The 24,111-nt window shown below is 46.2% G+C and overlaps 1 protein-coding gene and 1 long non-coding RNA gene across 4 annotated transcripts; one reads left to right on the top strand and one right to left on the bottom strand.

Annotated features, from left to right (window-relative positions):
* The first annotated feature begins 257 nt into the window (after positions 1 to 257).
* Positions 258 to 23,525, top strand: ENO1 (enolase 1). 3 transcript variants are annotated; one of them, XM_079987107.1, is made up of 12 exons: positions 258 to 404; positions 6,719 to 6,812; positions 10,245 to 10,340; positions 12,622 to 12,680; positions 13,407 to 13,476; positions 14,663 to 14,796; positions 15,869 to 16,091; positions 18,547 to 18,744; positions 18,958 to 19,159; positions 20,595 to 20,703; positions 21,638 to 21,696; positions 22,867 to 23,525. In XM_079987107.1, the coding sequence occupies exons 2-12, from the start codon at positions 6,728 to 6,730 to the stop codon at positions 22,934 to 22,936; spliced, it is 1,305 nt and encodes a 434-aa protein (XP_079843233.1). In that variant the 5' UTR covers positions 258 to 404; positions 6,719 to 6,727; the 3' UTR covers positions 22,937 to 23,525. The 3 variants fall into 3 exon arrangements, with proteins under 3 accessions (XP_079843233.1, XP_079843234.1, XP_079843232.1); XM_079987108.1 differs by lacking the exon at positions 12,622 to 12,680 and adding an exon at positions 12,267 to 12,325 and having other exon boundaries at positions 323 to 482; XM_079987106.1 differs by having other exon boundaries at positions 324 to 482.
* Positions 23,189 to 23,981, bottom strand: LOC307222281. The gene is made up of 2 exons (XR_013841716.1): positions 23,888 to 23,981; positions 23,189 to 23,644 (listed from the first exon to the last, which is right to left on the bottom strand). It is a non-coding gene; the product is annotated as an uncharacterized lncRNA (long non-coding RNA).
* Positions 23,982 to 24,111: the final 130 nt, after the last annotated feature.

Here is a 24,111-nt window from a genome sequence, read left to right as displayed (position 1 = left end):
GAATTGTGCCGCTTTGCAACTGTTGCATGGAGGGCGGGGAGAGAACCACGAGGATGCTCTGCTTCAGAACACCCCCCTTTTCTGCGCTTAGCAAAATGGGGATTTTCCATCACTTAAAAAAAAAGAAAAGAGCCATCTATGGAGGCGAGCAGCCTCAGCAAAAGGGCCCGCTCGGGCACGTAGCGCACGCGCCAGGAGGTTGAGCTGGCGAGAGGCCCCTCCCGACAAATCAGGAAGAGGCAAAGGGGCCAGCCCAGCCAATGAGAAGCCGGGAAGGGTGCCCCTAATCTGCATGGACGGGACTATAGTTCAGCGCGAGCCGGGCGGATCTTCCCCAGTTTCCCGGGAGCGCGAGCTGAGAGCGGTGCTGGTTCCAATTAGCCGTCTGTTGTCGTTCTTTTTTTGTAAGGAAAATTATTCTATACTGCTAGTATTGTTATTATTATTTTGCAGGTGCTGTTAGCGCTCCAGCTTAGTCACAGGTAAGTGATGGTGGTGGGGGAATCCTAAAATCTCTCCTTCCTTAGCAGGGAGAAAGCTTGTTGCTTTAGGGAAGAAGGATACAGTACGCTTGCAAAAATGTTGCGACGGGGAAGCCTTTGCAGAAAAGGAAAGAGGGGAGGGAGTCTCCATTGCAAATATACGGGGTGGAGGGGCCCGTTCCAACTGGTTCTGTGAAGTCAGGACTTCCTTTAGCAGGGCGAACAAAGGACCGAGCTCGGGCACCCCCCCCTCCCCCAAAAAAATAATTGTCCGAACTTAGTATCATTTCACTAGGAAGGTTACCAAGGTCCTCCCAGTTAAGTCTCATTATAGGCCTCTAAAACCAGCCCCATCTCTCTCTCTCTCGAAATCAAAGCAGTTTCAAGATAAAAGTTGCTGGCTCGTATAGGTCCAGGGTGAGGTGGGTGCCTTCCTTCCTACGGACTAGCCCCATGAGGGCCTGGATTCTGCAACTGTCTGTAAAGTGTGTGGTTAGAGGTAAACGGTGTCAGTCTCTTGGAGAAAATGGGGTGTGGAAGAGAGGCCATACATTTCAAGTACACCCCCCTCCCTAAGAAAAAGAAACATTGGAACTGTAGTTTAAAGTTGCTGGGATTTATTGTGGGGGTGCTATAAATGTATGGTGTGCATGCAACCTCTAGAAGCATAAGTTGCAGAGTAGCTGTGCAAAGGATGATCTTGGGTATCTTTTTTCCTCGCCTTCCTACTTCCTCCCACAAAGGGTTAATCCTGGCGTGATTGACCCTCCCAAGGAATGGGAGCTAAGAAAGCCCTCTCTAAGTACTTTAGAGGCCCATAAACTAGCCGCCACCCTCCAAAAGTAATAGTGACTTGAAGATGAGGCTAGTTTAATGACAAACCAGGATGGAAACTTGTTACCTGCAGTGCTTTGCGTGGTCTGGGGGTGAGAGAAGTATGGCCAGAGCATGATTCTACAGCGTGCACCATGCTGTGATCAGCTCCTTATCTCTCTCCTCCCTATCCACCTTGCTGGCCTCGCTTTCACTCAATCAGGTCTATGTGAAACACCCGCAAGGAGCACTCAGTAGCCCACTGGTGTGTTTTTTTTTAACCTTTCTTGAGCAGGAAGGAAAAAGGAGTGCCTTACCTAACACACTACCAAACACTTCCTCCTTCTCCTGCTCTTAGAACCTTGATGCTTTCCTAGGGACCAGCCCACATAACAGAGGCCCTCAAATTCTGTAACCCTGTCCGTGAAGTTCCCTGGTTACATAAAAATGTGAACGTAACTAAAATACCATCCTGTAGAATTCCAAGACTGGGAGGAGGCAGCAGTCTAGCAGCTGGGTTAGGAGACATGTGTGGTAGCAGGCTTCATGTCTCTAGGCTATCATGCCTTGCATGCCGCATTCCGTTGTGCAAAGCTGAGCATGGATTTATGAGGGTGGCAGTTGCTGGGTTACACAGAATGTTGCAGCCATGTGCTAAAAACCGAAGGAAGGAAGGCTTCTTTTTTTTTTAAGCCTCATGATTCACACCCAACTTAACTGCCCCTCCTCTTCCTCCTTAACTACAATGAGTAGGAGGATCTGCGTCATGGATCGATTGCACCAGATGGACTTTCCCTTGGTGCAGGGGTAGGTTTTTGATGCAGTCTTCCTCCTGGGAGAAGCTCTTTGAGTTTCTAAGAAGCTTATTTAACCATTTCCAGAGGGAGAAATGTCTTGGTTTTGCTGCAAGTGCAACAGCTTTGTGATGTCTGGAAGCCATGCCTGAGGTCAATTACATTTTCTTCTAAGGCCCCATTGGTTGTATCTGGTGCTAGCCCTACTCAGAGTAGACCCATTGAAGTTGGTGGACATGACTACATGGCTCCTTTTATTTAAATGGGTCTACTCTGAGCAGAACTTAACAGAACTGCATTTGGAGTGCATTGCTTCCCTCAAAAGGATCCTGGGAGCTGTAGGTCAGCCACCAGAGCTACAGTTCCCTTTAACAAACTACAATTCCCACGATTCTTTGGGGGAAATTATATGCTTTAAATGTATTGTATGGACTTGAACTTAGGCTGCAATCCTAACTGCACTTACCTCTGAGTGGACATGGTTAGCATCGCAGCCTAGGATTGCTGCAAGACTCTTCTGTTATCTAATGACGAAACCTGTACTGTTTGAGTAATGATTAATAGTGGATGTTGCACAGTTCCATCTCTGCTTTGACCCTCTCTTGCAAAAGCAGCAGTCCTTCATCTCTCCTTACCCAAATATTGAATGTTAGATTCTTACATCAGCTGCCTAGGGCACCTTTGTTTTTTAAATATTCCTATACCTGAGCATGACTTGTTGCCCATTCTTAAATATCACCCAGAAAGGTGCATCTCTTGTATTTTTAAAACTAAAGTGAATAAAGGAGAGTTTGGGGGATGCTGTTCCTTGCTACTTAGCTCTTCTAAGTGGTGACTAAAACAGCATGAAAGAGTCACAAAACCCTGTCCAGAGCTCCTTTGCAGGCTTTGCAAAGAAGCTTCCAAAAGCTCTTAGCTCACAGAGGACTCCAATAATAATAATAGTTTTGTATACCACGCTTCACTGGAAGATCACAGGGCAGTTCACAAAAAAAACCAAAAACAAAATGAGAACACAAAATATATAATAAAACTTAAACAAACAAATAACCACTGTCCCACAAACATTTAAAAGGCCATAGAATGTTAATCAGCCAAAGCTCTGGCTGAAGAGAAACCTTTTTGCCAGCCAGACTCTTAAATATGTAACTAAGCTGCCAGGTGAGCCTTCCTAGGGAGAGCGTTCCACAAACAGGGAGCCACCACAGAGTAGGCCCGTTCTTGTGTTGCCACCCTCCAGACCTCTTGTGAAGTGGGAACATGAAGAAAGGCCTCAGTTCAGGGTAGCATCTTGAATGGATTAATAAGGCTGTTCCAGGTAGAGGGAGAAGCATGGAAGCGAGCCAGATGAAAAGTAGGGGATTAGAGGAGAGGAAGAGGTGGAAAGAAGTCCTTAAAACATCTGGTTTTTTAAAAAAATTAATTAAACCCAAGCTTAGTTTTCCTTCCTCTCTGGATTCTAATCGGCAGCTTTGGCAAAGAAAGGTCAATAGTTTGTTCCATAGGGCACACCGTGTGGAGGTCAAATCTGGTTTCCTTGAGGAATCTAGGGACATGTGGCTGGATAGGGTGGAGAAGGACAGACATTGAGCCATCCTCATTCCTGAGCTCAGTCTCCTCTTTTTTTTTTTTTTAATTCAGTTACATGAAATGCTGAGTCACAGGGCAGAATTAGACATCTTGAGGCAGGCAGGAAATGATGCTCGCTGACTTCCAAACCCGCAGATTCAGACACAAATGGAAGAGTCAGTTTTATGTGGCTTGAACCATGTGCCATGAAACTTATCAGGGGCCTCAGTTAGGAATGGGGAACCTGCTGCCCTCAAGGTGATGTTGGAGTAGATCATACCTGGCTACTATTGGCTGTGTTAGCTAGGATCAATTGGAGCGTAATAATTTCCACCTACTTTCAGTTTGGTCAATTCGTCCTCTTGCTAAGGGCAGAGTTGTGTGTGCTTTGGGGCAGCGGGGTGGGGAGAGAGCTCTGATTTGTGTGACTTGTATTAATTGTGCAGGTTGATGCATGTTCGTCTGAAAAGTATTTCCTTTGGGTGTGGCAAGGACACTATAGGAAGCTGCCTTATACTGAATCAGACCACTGGCTCAGAGGCTTTTCAGGTTTTCAGACACTTCCAGCCTCCCTTGGAGATACTGGGAAATTGAACCCAGGACCCTTCTGCATGTTCTGTTACTTGAGCTGTGATGCTTCCCAAATCCTGCTTGCCTCCTACCTGTTAGAAACGCAGGGAGCAGTGCTATACTGAGTCAACCCACTGGTCCACCTAGCTGAATTTTGTCTACACGGGCTGGCAGCAGCTCTCTAGGATTTCAGATAAGGGTTTTCTTTGACATGCAAAGCAAATGCGCTATCACTGAGCTATGGCTCGTCCCCCTTCATTCTTCACAGTTTCCAGAGTTTTTGTAGTCAGTAAGAGTAGCGAGGTGGGGGAAAGGGAAATCTAGGGCTCCTGCCCCTTTAATAGGTGTACAGATGAGGGAATTCCAGCAGTAGTAGCTTCTGCACGCCTGTCTAAAATGCAGAAGCTTCGCCAGCTGTCCTTATGCTCTTGAGGACTAGCCGCTTGATCCCCCATCCCCTTTGAAAGCTGAGGTCCTCTGGAGGACACTGCATTCCATGCTTAACGTCGCAGCCCAGCGATTGTGGGATATTTGCAGAGTTAGTGCTGCAACTGTTGTGACTTTTTAAAAAATATTTTTTTTAATGGTCCAGACTTCTTGGTAGATAATGGGTGCATCTACTTTCTCCGTTCCAGTCTTTAAATACCCACGAGCCCGGGTCCAGAGAGGCAGAACAGGAAGACTGCAGACAGAGGGTTAAACAGAGAACTAGCTGGATGCAGTTCTGAATAACTGCAGTGCTGCAATGATCTACGCCAGGCTGTGCAGGAAGGGGCGGGGCTTAGAGGGAGGTCACTTGTTCAAGGACTTCTGAGTAATATTAATGCCGCCTCATCTTCGTAGCCTGTTTAGGCAGCTGGGCCAGCATGTAGTGAGTATCCTTTGCTGGGCAGAAGACTAAATAACCTTTTGCATTAGCTGCTTCTGCTTCTTCTTTTTAAAAAACAAAATGAGGCAAGTTATTAGGCCGTAGCTTTTGCATATAAGAGGCTTCCTGCAAAAAAAAAATAATCCAGATACTTTTCAAAAGAGACAGTGGAGAGTATCAGCTTAGTATTAAACACTGACTTTGCAAGGATCCATCTGGCTTTTTGCTTCGGGGGATAGCTGGTTTGCAAAAGATCAAATATATCAAGGCTGTCTGATCAAGGGATTGGTGCAACTCCCCTACGATGAAAGGATTATTATAGTGCTTGGGATTTTTTTTCAGTTTAGAGAAAAGGTGAGTGAGTGTGGGAGAGGAAATGATAGAGGCGTTTAAAATCTCACACAGCCTGAAGAAATCTAACACAGAGATTGTTTTCTCCTTGCTCATATTACTGGAGCCCAGTGTTGTCGTCCGATGAAGCTGAATGTTGGGAAACTCTGGGCAGATGGAAGAAAGTACTTCTTCACAGCAGTGCATAGTTAAACTCTGGAACTCACTGCCACAGGCTGTAGTGATGATCCTCAACCTAATTCTCATGCAAAGAGCATCAGTCTTAGAGGGAGTGTAGGTGATGCAGAGACTGTATTGCCCCGAACAGCTTCTGCAACTGATTCCAGATGTGCATGCTCCATTAAAAACAAACAAACCCCCAGTTTCCACAAAATTCAAGTCTTCCCATGTTCTCATTCTTCTCTGAAAGGAATTGACCTTCTAATGAATAATAATACTGGCAGTTGGCAGGCAACCATATAGCCCAGTTGAATGTTAGTGCAGCATTCTTAACAGCAACACCACACTGACTTGGGGGCAGGCCGCAGTTTTTCATGTGCAGAAAGTTTTGCGTTAGGTCATACTCTTTTTTTTTTTTTAAAAAAAACTATCAATTATTTTATTTACCTGTTAAGAGATAGTACATAATGTTTGTATAGACATGCGTTAGGTCATATTCACACCATACATTTAAGCACTATGATACTGCTTCCCCTGAGGAATTCTGGGAGTTTAAGGGTGCTGAGAGTTATTCCCCTCACAGCGCTACAATTCCCAGAGTTCCCTGGGTGAGAGGGACTGATTCTCAAACCATTTCGGAAACTGTAGCTCTGGCACCTCCTAACAACTCAACACCCATGAACAAACTACAGCTCCCAAAATTTGTTGTTTAAAGAATGTTTAGTAACTGTTTAAGCCGGCCTCATAGTGCTTTAAATAGTGCCGGTGTGGCCCTTGGTGGAACAATGGTCTAACTATGTGTAAGAGTGGCTGGGGAAGCCCAGCCAGATGGGCGGGGTATAAATAATTATTATTATTATTTTATTATTATTATTATTATTATTATTATTATTATTATTTTATAATAATTATTATAATAATAATTATTATATAATTATTATTATTATTATTATTATTATTATTATTATTATTATTATTATTATTAAGACAGCTTCCTATGTTGCTTGGGAATCTTGGACCACCAAGGACACTGGTGGCCATTGTGCTGTGTATTTGGTTTTGTTTTTTTTTAAGTTTAAAAATACTGTTTTCTCCCTCTTCCTCTTCCTCAGACAAACAAAATGTCCATTCTCAAGATCCATGCTCGCGAAATCTTTGACTCCCGTGGGAACCCCACTGTTGAGGTAGACCTGCACACCAGCAAAGGTAAGCTAACTCTGAATGGCTGCTATCCCCCTTGAGACCTCTTAGCAATGGGTCCTTGGTTAGATGGCACCTTGGTAAGGTCTTGGTTAGATGGCAGACCTTGGTAAGGTCTGATCTAAGTGGGTTCTCTACAGGGAAGAGTGATAGCTCAGTGGAAGAACACCTGCTTTGCATGCAGAAGGTCCCAGGTTCAATCCTTTGCATCTCCAGGTAGGCCTGGGATACAACTTCAGAGCCACTGCTGGTCAGTGTAGAACCAGGGTTTCCCAAACTTGGGTCTCCAGCTGTTTTTGGACTACAATTCCCATCATTCCTGACCACTGGTCTTGCTAGCTAGGAATGATCGGAGCTGTAGTCCAAAAACAGCTGGAGACCCAAGTTTGCGGAAACCCTGGTGTAGACAGTACTGAGCTCGATGGGCATTACTCTGTAAAGCAGATTCCTATGTACCTTTATGTATGATTATTTAAGAATACACTTTCTGCTCTTGACAAATGTTGGATTGGTATGTCCCACGGAGGACCTTACAGTTTTCAAACAAAAACATCTTGGAGGTCCCGGGCCACAGGGAGGTTAGGCTAGCTTCAACCAGAGCCAGGGCTTTTTCAGCTGTGGCCCCGATCTGGTGGAACGCTCTGTCACAAGAGACTAGGGCCCTGCAGGACTTGACATCTTTCCGCAGGGCCTGCAAGACAGAGCTGTTCCACCAGGCCTTTGGCCAAATCACAGTCTGACCCCCTCCTTTGGTAATCCTCATAGAACTCTACCCCAGTGGTTGCCATTAATTTGATTCTGAATTGATTTTAGAATGAATTGATTTTAGAATGAATTGATTTTAGAATGTATTTCAATTAATTGATTGTGATTTTATGTAAACTGTGTTACTTTTACTGTTGTTAGCCGCTCTGAGCCCAGCTTCGGCTGGGGAGGGCGGGATATAAATAAAATTTTATTATCATTATTATTGAAGCCACGAAACTGGAAAAATGAGCCTCTTGTTTTCCTCTAAACACATTATTTGTGGTTGACCTCCATGGTTCATTCAGGGGACATAGGCGAGGGATGGGAGTAAAGTCTCCGCCTCCATTTCATGTTTGATTCTGGAGAACATAAGGAGCTGCCTTATTTCTGAGTCAAGCCATTGATCATTCTTCCCCTTCATTCTCTCCCCCACCATCTGTTATACAGCAAGGTTTTGTGGTGTAGTTTGAAGCCCATACAGGAAAACTTGGTGTGTGTGGAGGGAGGGTGAGGGGCGGGACAGTCGAATGTGTCAAAATCTCCACCACCCAGCAAACAGCATGTTAAAGCTTGAAGATAAAAATAAAACTTCCAGCTGCTATGGGTGTAAGATGACATCTTACTGTAGTCGTCCTTGGTGGACTGAAGCCAGTTGCTTCTGGCCTTGCATTTTGGTGGCCTCTGTGGCAACCCGATACACTGAAGATAACCGAGAAGGCAGGGCAGTTGAGTGTGTGTGAAGTGGGGGGGGGGGGGAAGAGAATGGTCCATCGAAACTGCTCAAGGATAAATGTTCTGAGCCAGGTTGGAGGGTTGGCTGAGTGCGGTGGGGGCCGGTATAACTTGTGTTCTCTTTTCCGATTGGCTGAGTCTAGGCATGCGGCGGAACAAAGAGGTAGAAGGCTGTACCATTTTGGCCTGCAGCTGAGGTTTCCCATTTCCCACACCTCCCTGCAAGCAGAAAATGAGCACAGCAAGGGTGAAATGTTCAGACCTAGCCCTTTGCACAGTTGCTACTTTTCTCCTTGCAGATGGCCTTTTGTTTTGCCATTTTGCAGTGAGATGGCAGTGTGAATTGGGGCTTTCCCAGAATTTTTGCCTCCATCCTTTGGGCCTTAAAATTTAGGGGAATGTTTTCTTCTCCAAGTGTTAGCTAGCATAGTGAATCCAGGACAGCTGTGGGTGCCATGGTGTCCTTGAGGTTTTTCCCTGGCGCCCACAAAGCCTTTGAGCCCTCCCTTCCCATTCACTGCCCCTCTGGTCCAGGAGGATGTGAAGGTGGTTTCTTTTTTTCTTTCTTGAAAAGCGCATGGAACTAATTTGGAAGAGTGCCTCTTTCCAACTTCCTCAGATCATCTCCTATGTGCTTTTCAAAGCTCAGATTAATTTTTCTGCATCTGACCTTTTCCCAGATCCCTTGGAAAAGTAAAATGTGTGTGCAGTTTTCTATTTATGTTGTATGGTTGGTGACCCCATATCTACTCTCCTTAGATGGCTTTAAAAGAGGATTAAATAAATTCATAGAGGATAAGGCTACCAGCCACAACAGAGCTACAGTTCCCAGAGTTCCCTGAAAAGGACAGATTTTAAAAACACACTGAGAGTTGTAGCTCTATGAGGGGAATAAAAGGTAAAGGAAACGCCGTTTACCTTCCCGCCGGAGCGGTGCCTATTTATCTACTTGCACTTTGACGTGCTTTCAAACTGCTAGGTTGGCAGGAGCTGGGACCAAACTACGGGAGCTCACCCCATCACGGGGATTCGAACCGCCGACCTTCTGATCAGCAAGTCCTAGGCTCTGTGGTTTAACCCACAGCACCACCCACATCCCTCATGAGGGGAATAGGGGTCTCCTAACAACTCTCAGCACCCTTACCAAACGCCACTTTCCAGGATTCTATGGGAGATGCCATGACTGCTTTAAATTTATAGTGCAGATGTCATTTCTTAGTGCTTGCTTGGGGATAAAGCCCCTATGTTGGCTGGACAAGTGCCCATTTTCCTCTTTTACAAGCCAGAGCTCTTCAGCCTTGAGATGCCAACTCTCCCCGCCCAACGAAGGCTCATTAGGGCGACCCTCTCTTGATTTTGACCAGAGGGAGGCCGGCCGCCCTCCCTGCCTAGCCTGCAAATGCTATTGTCTGTGCTCAGTTTGTGCTTTGCACAAAGGAAGTGTCCTTGGAGCAGCAATAACAAAAGGTACAGTGGCCAGCAGAGAGAAAGGGAGGGAGATGTGAACAGACAGAGGCCTCTCAGTGCAAGAAGTGGCGGAGCAGAGTTTTTCTTTCTTTTCTCTTTTTAAAAAAGGGCAACCCCAATTATAGCAGAATTGCAAGCGAGCCCTGTCAGGGATTCCAAATGAGATCCTTCCAAAACAGGAGCTATCATTAGGCTACACAGGAAGGAGGCATCTGGAGGGCGACAGAGAAATAGTTGCTGCTTCCTGTTGGGACATCAGACCTAGCCACAAAGCATTGTGTGTGTCTTGTGTCTAAATAAAGGGGAAGGTAAATAAAGGGACACAGAAGGAGGATGCATAATTGGGTGGGAAGTTGGCAGAGCGACGCTTTCCCCCACTTCCTCTTTCATCTCTATGTGCCTTGCCAGTCTCCACTGTGAGATGGTTCTGTGCAAATGTTTCTGTCGTCCCAGAGCTTGCCAGGACCAATACTGTTTTTCCTTCTTCTCCAGGTCTCTTCAGAGCTGCTGTTCCAAGTGGAGCTTCGACTGGGATCTATGAAGCCCTGGAACTGCGCGACAATGACAAGACCCGTTTCCTGGGGAAAGGTAAAGCTTTCCTGGTGTGGTGAATGCACTAGTAGTTGTTTTTTCTCTTTTGCTCTCCCAACTTGGTGCTTCTGGGTGCTGTTCCACAGATGCTCCTTCTACTGCTCTTCCCCCCCCCCCCCCCGCCCCCGGTTTGTGTCTCCCAGCTACGGCCGAGATTCTGCAAAGGGCATTGCATAAGGGACCCTTTCCCGTGGCCTTGCAAAATTAGTCCATTCAAGCTTTGCTGCCTTCCTCCCTGCATGCAAAAATAGTTTTGGTGATGTGGCAAAGAGGTGTCGACGTTCTGATTGAAATGGCTTGGTTTATAATCCTTACACAATTTAAGCTGCCAGCTGTGCCTAAACTCTCCAGGTTATTTGGACTGCTGTTCCCATCATTCTTGGCTTTGAGGAAGGAGCCCCCACACATTCACTCACCTGTTCTTGGTAGGAAAAGGTACAGGAGGTGCAGGAGGGGAGTGGCTTAAATCCAACAACATCTGGAGGGCACTGGGTTGGGGAAGGCTGATGTGCAACACCGCCTTCAATTAAGCCGGTCCCTGCCCCCAAACGAATTTGTAATCTAAAATAGACACAAATAGAGAAATGGAAGAAAGTTGAAAAGGGAGTTAACATGTCACCTGCTGGCTCATGCAGAAAGTCTCCCTAGGCTTCCACTGAGCAGTCCGCCTGGTGCCCCTGGGATGAATGCTGGCAAATGTACTTAAAAGCAATGGGTTTGTATCCAGCTACATTTTGCTCAGAGTAAGGTAAAGGTAAAGGTACCCCTGCCCGTACGGGCCAGTCTTGACAGACTCTGGGGTTGTGCGCCCATCTCACTTAAGAGGCCAGGGGCCAGCGCTGTCCGGAGACACTTCCGGGTCACGTGGCCAGCGTGACATCGCTGCTCTGGCGAGCCAGAGCCGCACACGGAAACGCCGTTTACCTTCCCGCCGGTAAGCGGTCCCTATTTATCTACTTGCACCCGGAGGTGCTTTCGAACTGCTAGGTTGGCAGGCGCTGGGACCGAGCAGCGGGAGCGCACCCCACCGCAGGGATTCGAACCGCCGACCTTTCGATCGGCAAGCCCTAGGCGCTGAGGCTTTAACCCACAGCGCCACCTGCGTCCCTTTGCTCAGAGTAGATCCATTTAAATAAATGAACCTAAGTTCGTGCCCGTAATATGTCTGCTCTGACCAGGACTAACATCTGATACAACAGCCCATAAGGCTTCAGGAGGGATTGCTGTTTATTATGTATTTAACTCAAGTTATATTCCACTTTCTCAAACACTTCCAAGTGGTTCATAAAAGATAATCCAAGACATTTATTTAAAAATACACCAATAAAAGCAAGTTACATTTTTAAAAGAATGAATTCAGTGGGTGTAATTATATATAAATCTAGTACTGATTTAAAACTACTGGGTTGCATTCAACTAACTTTTATTCAGAGTAGAATCATTGAAAATTATAACCATGAGTAGCTTAGAGGTCCATTGATTTCAGTGTCTGAACCAGCACAATAGACCCTGTGGTTGCAGCCATTGCTTGGTCTCCAGAGGCTGTTTGCCGGAGCTTCAGCTGGAAGGACAAGAAAAGAAATCAGGAAGCATGCTTTGGCTGCTGCTCTTTTGGCTATGGTTTGAGCTGCTTAATCTATAGTTGGTGCAGACCACAGGTGGATGGTGATGAGCTACTGTTAAATGAAGCCTTCCTGGTTTTGTCAGGTTTGCATGGACCTAAAGCCTCTTCCTCTTTCCTGCTCCCCACTCCTGATTATGGGTCCTCTGGTCATTTTTGCTGTGAATCCCTGCCCCCCCCCCTTTGCATGCTGCTGCTGCTGCTGCTTTTGTGGTCTCTTGTGGGCGTTCATCTTTCTCTCTCCCTTCTTTCTCCTTTCTCCCGTCTCTCTCTTCCCTCCTCGTCCACTCGGTTCCCACCAGGCGTCTCCCGAGCAGTTAAATATGTTAACGAATTCCTGGCGCCAGCACTGTGTACTCAGGTAAAGGATGTGTGCTTGCAACCTGGCCTGACTCCAGGCAGGCTCCTCCTCTGTGCATGGTCTATGGGACTAACCTTCCGGCAGGCATTCCTAGACGATGGCTATTCCCTCAGTGACATAATTTTGTCTGTTTTAAAAAAAGGACTAGCGTGCTGCACCCCTTTAATATATATATATATATATATCTTGTCGTGAGGGCTAGGTGGTTGGGGCTGTAACGGCAAGTGATCCTCTACTAATGCCTGCTTTCGCCTTTGGTGGATTGGATTAGTGATTGATTTGCTTGTTCCTTCCAGGTGTCTCAAAAGCTGTTGAGCACGTCAATAAAACAATTGCCCCTGCACTGGTTAACAAGGTAGGAGCCTTCCTTATTTCGCTAACCCCTCTAGTGCAAGTGTAGCCGTTCCCAGTCTCTTTAACGTTCTTTTTACGGGTGAGAAAGCCAGCATAATACTAAGCTCCTTACCATCGTCAGCGAATGGCCTTCTTTTGGATGCATGAACACGAAAGCATGTTTGAGAAGCCCTGTGGGAATTCTAAAACGGCATGAAATAATGTTATGGGTGGAAAACTGCTTGCAGTTCCCGAGTCCTGCCTTAAGAATGTTTCCCAGTGCACCAGATTTATTCTGTTGCTCTCCCTCCTTGCAAGCTAATTTGGGGGGTGTTCAGGTTGGTGGCCCATAAGGCAGCTTAATGTCACTGCCCCCACCCCAGTCTTCCCTGATGACCTGTGTGGATCTATTTAGTCAAAAGGGGTTTTACTTGGTTTAATTTAGTGTTGCCGCCCTGTTTGTTAATTGGGTCCTTTAAGAGCAGCTTGATCTGCAGACATTACCGATCAACCTGTTTTTTTAAAAAAGCACATGAGCTGCCTAGGCTGTTTTTCTATTCAGCTGGCAATTTTCAATTCTTAATTGAGGTGAAGTGTGCTAAAATGAAGTGAAGGGGTTGCCTCTCCTTGGTGTGTTGTTTGGATCATCTATCCCTAACCAATGGCAAGTGTCTGCTGGGAGATTAGTTATGACTAAGTCAGGATGAGGTTGTTTTGGTTGCCTTACCTCTTCTCCTCTTCCCTGCAGAACATCAGTGTTGTGGAGCAGGAGAAGATCGACAAGCTGATGCTGGATATGGACGGGTCAGAGAACAAATGTAAGTGGAATGGTTGGACAAGTGTACGCTTGTGATTTTGCAGCCATGAATGCTCTGGGTTGGGTCCAAGAGCAAGTAAACTGTTGTGCTAGTGAGTTTGAGAGTTGCTCCTCAGGTGATTCTCAACCTCTCTGCTGCCTGAAAGATTTATAGCACAATAAAAGAAGTCACAATTCCTTCATAAATCCTGCAGCTAACCACACCCGAGTTGAGAACAACCATAGCTCAGTGGTGGAGCAGCTGCTTTGCATGCAGAACCCCAGATTCAATTGCCAACATCTCCAGGTAGGGCTAGGAATGTTCCCTTTCTGGGAACTCTGGAGAGCTGCTGCCCATCAGGGTAGGCAAGGCTGAGATGGATGCACTTAATGGTCTGATGCATCACAAGACTGTTTCCTATGATTCCTATGCACATTTTATTGGAGAGAAAGTGCTTTTGCTAGAAAGGAGTCTAGGTTTGGAAATATTCCTCTTGCATTGTTTTACTATAATCATCCATCTCCTACTAAATGTAAGGAAAGGAAAACATAGTGGACTGAGCCAGGGGTTTGTTTATTTGCACTTTCCTATGATTGAAAATCTGCAAGAGGTTTACATTAAAATGACAAAAAAAAAATAGGAACAGCATTCAATAAAATTTCCTAAAACCTGGATGAAAACAAACACAATTTCATACCTCAAATAAAACCAGTGTTTCAAATTGACTTAATTTTAAATTTTGTAAACAAATGATACATTTTCTCTCGCAGTTTTGTTGTTAAACATTTTATTTTTATTATTTTTTAAAAAATAATATAGCATTTATTAAATCACCCTCAACATATGTGGTTCAAGGCAATGTATAAAATACAGTGCAATAAAAACAGTCCAGAAAGCAGATTAACATAAAAGACTATGCCAAGTAGACACAGCAGCTTGGAAAGCGTCTTGGAACAAAAGTGTTTCCAGTTGTTTCTAGAAAGTGCAGAGAGTGGGTGCCTATCATGGGTGCTGGGCGTATCTTGAAAGAAATGCTGTTCCACAGAATGGGGTAGCCACACTGAAGGCCCTGCTCCAAGTCATTGTGGAGTGGGCTTCTGAGATCTTGGAACTTACAGGAGAATCTCTTCTGCAGACTGCAGAGACTTGCTGGACATGTAAGGAACCATGCAGTCTCTCAAGTAACCTCTTTTTCTTACTATCCTAGCCAAGTTTGGTGCAAATGCAATTCTGGGCGTCTCCTTGGCTGTCTGCAAGGCTGGTGCTGCTGAGAAGGGGGTCCCCTTGTACCGCCACATTGCTGATCTGGCTGGGAACCAGGACGTCATTCTGCCAGTCCCTGTAAGTTTTCCTTTGTTGCCATTCTACAAAGGAGGCAAGATCTGGTGCAGACAAAACAGCTCTCTTCCTCCCACCTAGCCATATGGAGGGCCAATGGCTTTTGTGAATTAAGGGTGGAAAAACAGCAAACATGTTGGATTTTCAGAGTTCAGTGGCTCTCGTCTTGTTAAGAACCTGACTGCTGGATCAGCCCATCTAATCCAACATCCTGTTTCTCACGGTGGCCAACCAGATGCCTTTCCCCTGAAATAATCCAGGGAACTGGTTTCCTAAGGGTACTGAGAATTGTTCAGGGAAACCCTACTCCTCTTGCCGAGCTACAATTCCCAAGAGTTCCTTGGGAATAGGGGTTGGTGGTAGAACCACTCTGAGGATTGTAACTGGGAGGAAAACGACTCTCAGCACCTTGAGCAAGCCACAGTTCCCTGGATTCTTTAAGTTAATCAATTGATTGTTTTCATGCATATTGTATTTATGATGTTAGCCGGTCTGAGCCCAGCTCTGGCCGGGGAGGGCGGGGTACAAATAACAATTTATTATTATAATTATAGGGGGAAGCCATGAGTGGTATGATACTGTAAACATCAAAAGCACAGTTGGTGGTAACTCAAGAGGGAGCCATTTCTGTAATGGCTCCTGTATTGTGTGAATTCCCTCCTAAGAGAGATAATATAATAATAATCGTATAATAATTTATTATTTATACCCCGCCCATCTGGCACCTTCCTGTTCAGACAGGCCCTTGAAAACTAAGGTGCAGATGATGTCGATCACTGGGCAGCTGTCAAAGCAAACTATGTTTTAATTGCTGGTTCTAAATGCGTGTTTGATGTATTTTAATTATTGGTTTTTTAACTCGTTTGTGTTTTTTACTTTGTAATTTATAATGATGTTTTTAAAAGTTGGAAGCTGCCTTGAATCCAAGGAGAAAAAGCAGGATGGAAATAAAAAATAATGATGATAATAATAATAAGCGAACAATGTAAATGGGGCTTTCTTTGGGAGAGATTGCATTTCTGGAGCATTAACCTCTTGGGTTTTCTTTCCCCCTTTCGTCTTGCCCACCTTCCAGGCCTTCAATGTGATCAATGGTGGTTCCCACGCTGGTAACAAGCTGGCCATGCAGGAGTTCATGATCCTCCCTGTTGGGGCCGAGAGCTTCAAGGAAGCCATGCGCATTGGCGCCGAGGTGTACCACAACCTGAAGAACGTCATTAAGGAGAAGTATGGGAAAGATGCTACCAATGTGGGTGATGAGGGTGGCTTTGCACCCAACATCTTGGAGAACAAAGAAGGTAATGGATTGATCGGTTCTTCACTACCTTATTGAGTTGGTGTGTAGAGTCCATGCAGACAACCTACAGCTATGTCCTTCCCTGCAAGGATGGTTACAACATCTGGGGTTTTCTAGTTCACAGAAAAGGCAAGGTTGCAGAAGTGTCAGTGCAGTAAGAAAGATAGTATCCCATTTAGGGTGGGAGGTTGAGTAAGGGAGGGGGCGCATTTTTGGTTTAGAGCAGATGTGGGGCAGCTTTGTCCCTCCAGATATTGCTGAACTGCAACCCTCATCATCCCTGGCCATTGGCCAGTTCAGAATTGTAGTTCAGAAACATCTGGAGGGGCCAAAGGTGCCCCACACACAACTGGTTAGAGAAAAGGAGAGTGTGCAGGCTACAGGTGTGTCTTTCCCTACGAGGAAATGTTCCACAACATTGGGGGCTTTTTAATCTGGAGAAAAGGCAAGTAAGGGGAGACTTATGATACAGTGGTACCTTGTGTTACATATGAATGTATGCTTCGGGTTATGAGGTCCACTAACCCAGAAGTAGATGCCCCCCGGTTGCGACCTTTGCCCCGGGATGCGAGCGGAAGTCCCGCGCCGGGAGCAGCAGGAGGCTCCATTAGTGAACGCGTGCCTCATGTTACGAGCGGTTTCGGTTTACAAACGGACCTCCGGAACAGATTAAGTACAGTGGTGCCCCGCAAGACGAATGCCTCGCAAGACGAAATCCCGCTAGACGAAAGGGTTTTCCGTTTTTCAAGGCGCTTCGCAAGACGAATTTCCCTATGGGCTTGCTTCGCAAGACAAAAACATCTTGCGAGTCTTGTGAATTTTTTCCCTTTCCCCCCCTTTTTCTAAGCCGCTAATAGCCGCTAAGCCGCTAATAGGGATGCTTCGCAAGACGAAAAAACCGCTAGACGAAGAGACTCGCGGAACGGATTATTTTCGTCTTGCGAGGCACCACTGTACGTAACACGCCGTACCACTGTAGTGGTTTGTAAAATTATGCAGTGTTCAGAAAGTGGATAGAGGAAAGCTTTTCTCCCTCATAGTGCACAATGTGCAGTGATCACTCTACTGTTAAGCACTTTAGCGTTAAATCCATCTGGATTTCTGCGTTTGGGCATATAGCTGCTTTGCGAAGGATCAGATGCATAAAACCTTTCTGGACAAGGGAAGGTTCCAGCATTGGAGCTTTTCTGTTTAGAGAAAAGGCAAGCAAAATAGGTGGCATGAGAGAGTTGTATAAAATTACACATAGCCCGAAGAAATTAGATAAATATTTTTTTTCCCTCCCTCATAATAACTAGAACCGAGTGGGGCCAATGGAAGTGGGGAGAGTTGCTGTCACACTCAGGCCCTCCTTATGGTATTCCTTTTGGAGCATAGAATCCTAGAACTGTAGAGTTAGAAGGGAACCCATGGATCATCTAGTCCAGTCCCCTGCAATGCAGGGCATCTGGTTGGCCACTCTGAGAGCAGGGTGCTGCATTAGGTGGGCCTTTCTTGGCCTGATACTTGGTGGGGCAGCTGGCACTGAGTGTACCTCCCTGCAGCCAGGAGGAACGGAACTCTGTGACCCTTCTCTCTCTGTCTCTCCGGTGTCACACAGCTGCTGAGGCAGCGTGAATCCCCCCAGGAGGTAGGCGAGAATTGCTTTCGAGCAATGCGGAAAACTCGCTGATGGCTGCTTACACGTTTTATTTGTAATACCACCCGGCCATGCTGTGTCACTCCAGGCTATTTACTGTACAGGAAGACAGGCTCTGTTGGCTGCTGTGGGCCTCAGTAGCTGGGTCTTCCCTCTCTGAAATAGACTTGCTGTTGCTGGGGGAGAGCAGGGAGATGTGTAATGGGAACCACCTTGAGTGGGCCTTGGAAGGATTCCCCCTTCTCTTTCCCCCGCCTCACTGAGACCTAAGAACATAAGAGCCGGCTGAATCAGGCCACGGGTCCAACATCCTATTCTCACAGTGGCCAACCAGATGTCTTTCGGAAGCCTGCAAAAGCAGTCTTCAAGCCCTCAAAAGTTGGTGGCCATCACTGTCTCCTGTGGGAATGAGTTCCATAGTTTGGGATTGCTTTGCCACTAGCAAAATTCTCTGTAGGGCCAATGTACCCCCTGCTCTAATCCCAAAGGATCTTTCATCAGGCCCTGTTTTGTATGTGCTAAACTGGGTGTCGTGTTCTGGCCATTGGGGCCCTTCTTTGATGACGCTTGTGGAGAAAGGAAATATCGACTCATGAGAGCTTTCCCATTTTAGAGCAAATGCTTACGATTTCAAAAGTCGTCTTTTCTGTATGTGCAGAACAAGTAAATTTATGTCTTGTTTTTAGTACCCTTTACTCAAAGCAATGCACGAGATAAAAAGGCAGCACTTGGATCATAAAATGAACTGAATACAAACCTTGGATGATGAACCTTTCTGTTCAAAAACCCCCAATTCTGTTGCTGTCCTCCTCCTCAGCTCTGGAGCTGCTCAAGACTGCCATCAGCAAGGCTGGCTACACTGACAAGATTGTCATTGGGATGGACGTGGCGGCTTCCGAATTCTATCGCGATGGGAAATACGACCTGGACTTCAAGTCCCCTGATGATCCCAGCAGATACATCACTCCTGACCAGCTGGCTGACCTCTATAAGGGCTTTGTCAAGAATTACCCATGTGAGTGCAAGGGCCATATTCCTTCCGAAGGCCACACGCTGTTGGTGGGCAGAGTGGGAGGCACAAGAAGGTGGAGAACCATTGTCGCCTTGAGCGGTGACAGGGAGGACTGTGCGAGCACATGAGAAAGGCCACACATTTGCTGGGTATGTAACTGGTAAACCACCCGCCTGAGTAACGTCGTCCTTCTCTTTCCCCCACCCCAATGGCCAGTGGTTTCCATTGAAGACCCATTTGACCAAGACGACTGGGCTGCTTGGAAGAAGTTCACCGCCAGCGCAGGCATCCAGGTTGTTGGTGACGACCTGACGGTTACCAACCCGAAGCGCATTGCCAAAGCCGTGGAAGAGAAGTCCTGCAACTGCCTGCTGCTGAAAGTGAACCAGATTGGCTCTGTCACAGAGTCGCTCCAGGCGTAAGTCTTTCCCTTGCTTTTCGCAGAGCAGGAAATGGCGGTTGAGCAGGAAGTGGAATCAGTGGAGAGCAGGAGCAGGCAGATACTTTACAGCAGGGGGCAGCAACCTTTTTCATCTGTGGGATGATCCTGTGATGGTTTGTGTATGCTCCTCGCAATAAGCACCCTCTGCTCACTCAGAGAGATATTTACAGTTCTTTATTTTACATACGTACAAGCAGCACAGTACAATCATGCATCCGAATTGTCCAGTTCAGATTCGGGGAGTGGTCTTCTCCTGCTTCTCCTCCAACAGAAAAGGCGGGGGAGCTTCATGGGACGTCTCTGATCCCTGCACTTTAACCCTCTCCTTTCCTGTGCCAAAGACACAGGCATAGGCTCTCTGTCTGTTCCTGAACTCCCTGTGTGGTGCTGGGGCTCTGCTTCCACATTGGAGAGCCTTCCAGCCTCCTGGCTCTCTCCCTCTTCCCCTTCCGTCACTTCCTCTCTGTCTCCTTCTGATTGTTCCTGCTCATACTCTTCTCCTCCCCCCGACTCAAAGGTGTTCCTTGGCAGTCCTGTGACAGGTCCACCATCTCTCAGACCATGTGGTGGGCCAGACTATATTTTGAAAAATATATATGAACGAATTCCTATGGCCCATAAATAACCCAGAGATGCATTTTAAATAAAAGCATACAGTCTACTCATGTAAAAACACACTGATTCCCGGACTGTCCGCGGGCCGGATTGAGAAGGCGATTGGGCCGCATCCGGCCCACGGGCCTTAGGTTGCCTACCCCTGCTTTACAGGCTTGCTCAGCAGTGTAATGGTTTGTCCCAGAGCCCTCCTCATCAGCATTAAAAACGGGGAGCTTTTTAGCCACGGAGAGGAGGAGCCTTCTCATGCTTTGTGCTGATTAGAGCCAATTGGAGTTGAAGGAAGGTGAATCATCCACTAAGGATTGGCTCTCTGCTAGGGTCACTGGAGAAGACGCATGGGAAGATCACCGATGAGGAGTTGATCTGTATGCTCCAAAGCTAAGCATTGAGGAACACTGAAAACACAAGGTGCTTGCTGGTTCTGTTACGCACAATGGAACCTCCAGGAAAACAACTTAAGTCACTCTGAAAGAAGATATTGGAACACTTGTGCATACACAGGACATAGTAGATCTAGTTGAAAGGGACTATGTGCAGATCTGCAAACAGCTGGGGGTCAAGGGCAACTGCTGCTAATAGTCTGGACTGGTGTAAAGCTATTACCTGTCTGCTCCATGTCTTCTCTGAATTCACCCAGTCCCCTTTTAAAGGCAGAAGTGCAGATGCACATAAGGCAATCTTGAAATGGCTGGTGCCAAGCGAGGGGAGCGACTCAGTTGGCTCTTGTATGTAGTCTCAATAGCCTGCTTGTAAAATGAATCAATTTCTAGCATCTCTTGTCTTCCTATTGCAGCTGCAAGCTCGCCCAGTCCAATGGCTGGGGCGTGATGGTGAGCCATCGCTCTGGGGAGACTGAAGACACCTTCATTGCTGACCTGGTGGTTGGGCTGTGCACTGGACAGGTGAGTGTTTCCTTGCTGAGGTGGCTGCTTTTGCGTTCTAGTTGCAGGGCAAGGTGGGAAGGGGGAACCTGCGTCCCCTCCGGAACATGATAGGATGCAGTCCCTGCTGGCATTGGCCAAAGATCATGGATTATTGCAGTTCAGCAACAGTTGGGGAAGCCACATGTCTAGGCATGCAGAGAAGGCTGGCTTACATAGGCTTAGAAGTCTGCTTTTAAGTACAGTGGATGCTCGGGTTGCGAACGTGATCTGTGCAGGATGCATGTTCACAACCCGCAGCAGTGTGTCTACGCACGCTCGGGTTACGATTCGGTGCTTCTGTGCATTTGCGACCGCCGAAACCCAGAAGTAACCCGTTCCAGTACTTCCGGGTTTCGGCGGGTCCATAACCTGAAGAAACACAACCTAAAGTGTCTGTAACCCGAAGTATGACTGTATTAGTATTATTTCTATTTCTAGACTGCTGAATATATCTAAGATCTCGAAGCTAAAAATGCTGGACGTTGTAGCTCTTGTTGGCCATACTCAGAGAAAACCCATTGAAATTAAAGGGCATGACTGACTTAGATCCATTAATTTCAGTGTGTCTACTTTGGGTAGGGTTTCGATAGACGAAGCCCATAAATATATACACGGAATAAATTCAACAAAATTGTGTCAAATTTTATGTACTTAAACAAATTAGACCAGCAGTATCCACCATAACAGTATTGAGATAAGTTAACTCTAGGCAGCTTAATGTAAAATCCCAACCCACAGAAAACACACCATTTGTAAAATCGTGGAATTGTAGTGTTGGAAGGGAGCAGGAGGGGTCATCATTTGCTGCCTTGTATGTTCATTAGGCAGGCAGGAGGATAGGATTGGAAGCGGGGAAGGATAATTCTATTATGCTTCGTTTTTATTGTTTCTTGCTTAATTTCTGTCTCCACAGATCAAGACTGGTGCTCCCTGTCGGTCTGAACGTCTAGCCAAATATAACCAGCTTCTGAGGTAAGGATTAAGTTGAGGAATTTGGGCTTGTTTAGATGTATATTGAAGTGTCTTGAGGGAGGTAGATCATATCTGTTGACCCTGTTTTATGGCATGCGCTGCACAGGAGACTATGTGTTCATACAGTTCACATGAAATTTCACACCCGGAAAAGATTTACAGAACAGAAAATACAAAAAAAATGCAGGAATATCAACAGTGGTTGAAACAATGAAATTCGGAACAAATACTGGAGTGTTAACTTGGAAGAAATCAAACTTTTAGTGTGGCAGCACCCACACTTTCAGAACTCCCTGCCTGTTGACATTAGATAGGGGCTTTTTACTGTATTGTTTTTGATGGCTGCTAAAAATAATTTTGCTTAGGGGAGCCTCTCCAGACAAGTAGAATGTTGGCAGGTTTTTTAATCAGCTAGTTTTTAAAGAAGGTTTTAATTGTGATTTTTAACTGGATTTTTGATCATTGATAACTGAAGTGTTTTATTCCTTTTGTAAACTTACAGAGGGTTGGGGTGGTGGCTTCCAATTAAGCAGTACATAAATGTTATGAAAGGAAATAAATTAAAACACCACCTGGAATATCTTAACAACATGTTTGTTAGAGTTGCAGTTTGTTTAGGGTGCTGAGAGTTGTCAGGAGATTCCCCATGTCCCTTCACAGCGCTACAAATTTCCAGAGTGGTTTAACACTCAATCCCTCTTCACAGGCAATTGTAGCTCTGTCAGGGGGACAGGGGTTTTCCCAATTACTCTCTGAACTCCGCAAACTGAAGCTCCCATAATTCTTTGGGGGAAGCCATCACAGCGTAAATCGCACTGGAGCCAACTCCTAGGCGCCAAAAATATTTGAAGGGTCGGGGTCTCCCAAAGTTGGCGAATATTGTCATTCATTTGATGTTTGTGCACCTTGTGATCGATGATGCAGGATGAGGCTTGCCTCCCCCCCCCCCAATATTTTATTCAAGTTGGCACCCCTGGCTTTAAAGTGATATCATAGTTCTTGAAATATAGGGTGTGAATGTCGCCTAAGTGCCACAAGACATTTGACTTGATCAGTACAGATCTTTTCTTTTAAAAAAGCAGATTCTGGACACATCCTTTCTCCTGGAAATTATTGCTCCTCACGCTTGTCTTTTTTTGTTTTACTCCTCCCACCGCCATTTCCCCTCAGGATTGAAGAGGAGCTGGGGAACAAGTCCCGCTTTGCCGGCAGAAACTTCAGGAACCCTCGCGTCAACTAAACCCGCTTTTGGCTCCGACGAGGCTCCCCTCTTTCCCCGACCCACCCCACCCCCCCAGTTGCGGTTGAAAGCACTAGTCACCTAAATTTAGAAACAAAATAAAGAAAAACTAAGGGCAGCTGATGTGTAGGGGGGAAAGACAAAACTTTTTGCAGGTCCTCTCATCCTAGGCTACAATTCATCTAGTGCGTTTCATCTTCCTTCTCTCGCCTCCCCAGCTCTGATCTGTTGCTTCTTAAAGCGCTTGGCTGCTTTTTGTGAACAGACAACTCCCGACACCCCACCCCACTCTTCCCTAGAGAGAGTTTCATTCATCATAATGAAACTAAGGAGAAAGATTTAAGAGTCCCGGTGATGCTGGCATGAAAATTGTAAAGCTGCTGCCATATTTTTTGGGGGTAGCCCTATTCATGACTGAGGGTAACAAGTGTTTCTTTCTCCTCCGCTTCCCTCCCCACCCCATCCCAAAAGCCCCCCACCCCACCCCTCTTAGTGTGTGGAAGCTGTGTAACTTGCAGTGCAGCCTGAGGTACCTGCAAAACAGAAAATAGTAGTTCTCATGTGAGGTAAATAAAAACAGAGAAACGTCTGTGTGGTGTGGAGTTCTTAATGGAAAAGTGTCTGGGGACCAGATAATTTTAAGGTGTGAGATAGTGGAGAGAGCAGCCTTCAGAGAGAGATGGCTGTGTCTGCATGTGAGAGAGAAGTCTTGGCAGAAGAAGAGCTTGGATTTGATATTCCGCTTTATCACTACCCTAAGGAGTCTCAAAGCGGCTAACATTCTCCTTTCCCTTCCTCCCCCACAACAAACACTCTGTGAGGTGAGTGAGGCTGAGAGACTTCAGAGAAGTGTGACTAGCCCAAGGTCACCCAGCAGCTGCAGGTGGAGGAGGGGAGACGCGAACCCGGTTCACCAGATTACGAGTCTACCACTCTTAACCACTACACCACACTGGCAGTATCAGAAGAGAAAATGGTGGCTATTGGCAATCGCGAAATTGTGTCTGTCCTCTTACATGGTTTAGGACCACGTGTACATTGATACCACTTTAAGCAGTCATGGCTCCCCCCCCCAAAAAAAAATAAAAAATCTGGGAGCAGTCATTGTTCATGGTCCTGAGGGTTATGAGGAGACACCCTAATAACTCACAGCTCCCAGAATCCTTTGGGGGAAG

Source organism: Podarcis cretensis (genome assembly GCF_951804945.1).
Source record: "Podarcis cretensis genome assembly, chromosome: 8".
NCBI classification, from domain to species: domain Eukaryota; kingdom Metazoa; phylum Chordata; class Lepidosauria; order Squamata; family Lacertidae; genus Podarcis; species Podarcis cretensis.
The sequence above is the reverse complement of the archived record's forward strand: the minus strand, read 5'-3'. Positions and strand labels throughout refer to the sequence as shown.

Coding starts and splice junctions, on each gene's coding strand:
- ENO1 (XM_079987107.1), top strand. CDS start 6,728: ATGTCCATTCTCAAGATCCATGCTCGCGAAATCTTTGACTCCCGTGGG. Junction 14,797..15,868: donor ACGTCATTCTGCCAGTCCCT/GTAAGTTTTCCT, acceptor CCCACCTTCCAG/GCCTTCAATGTGATCAATGG. Junction 18,745..18,957: donor CTTTGTCAAGAATTACCCAT/GTGAGTGCAAGG, acceptor CCCAATGGCCAG/TGGTTTCCATTGAAGACCCA.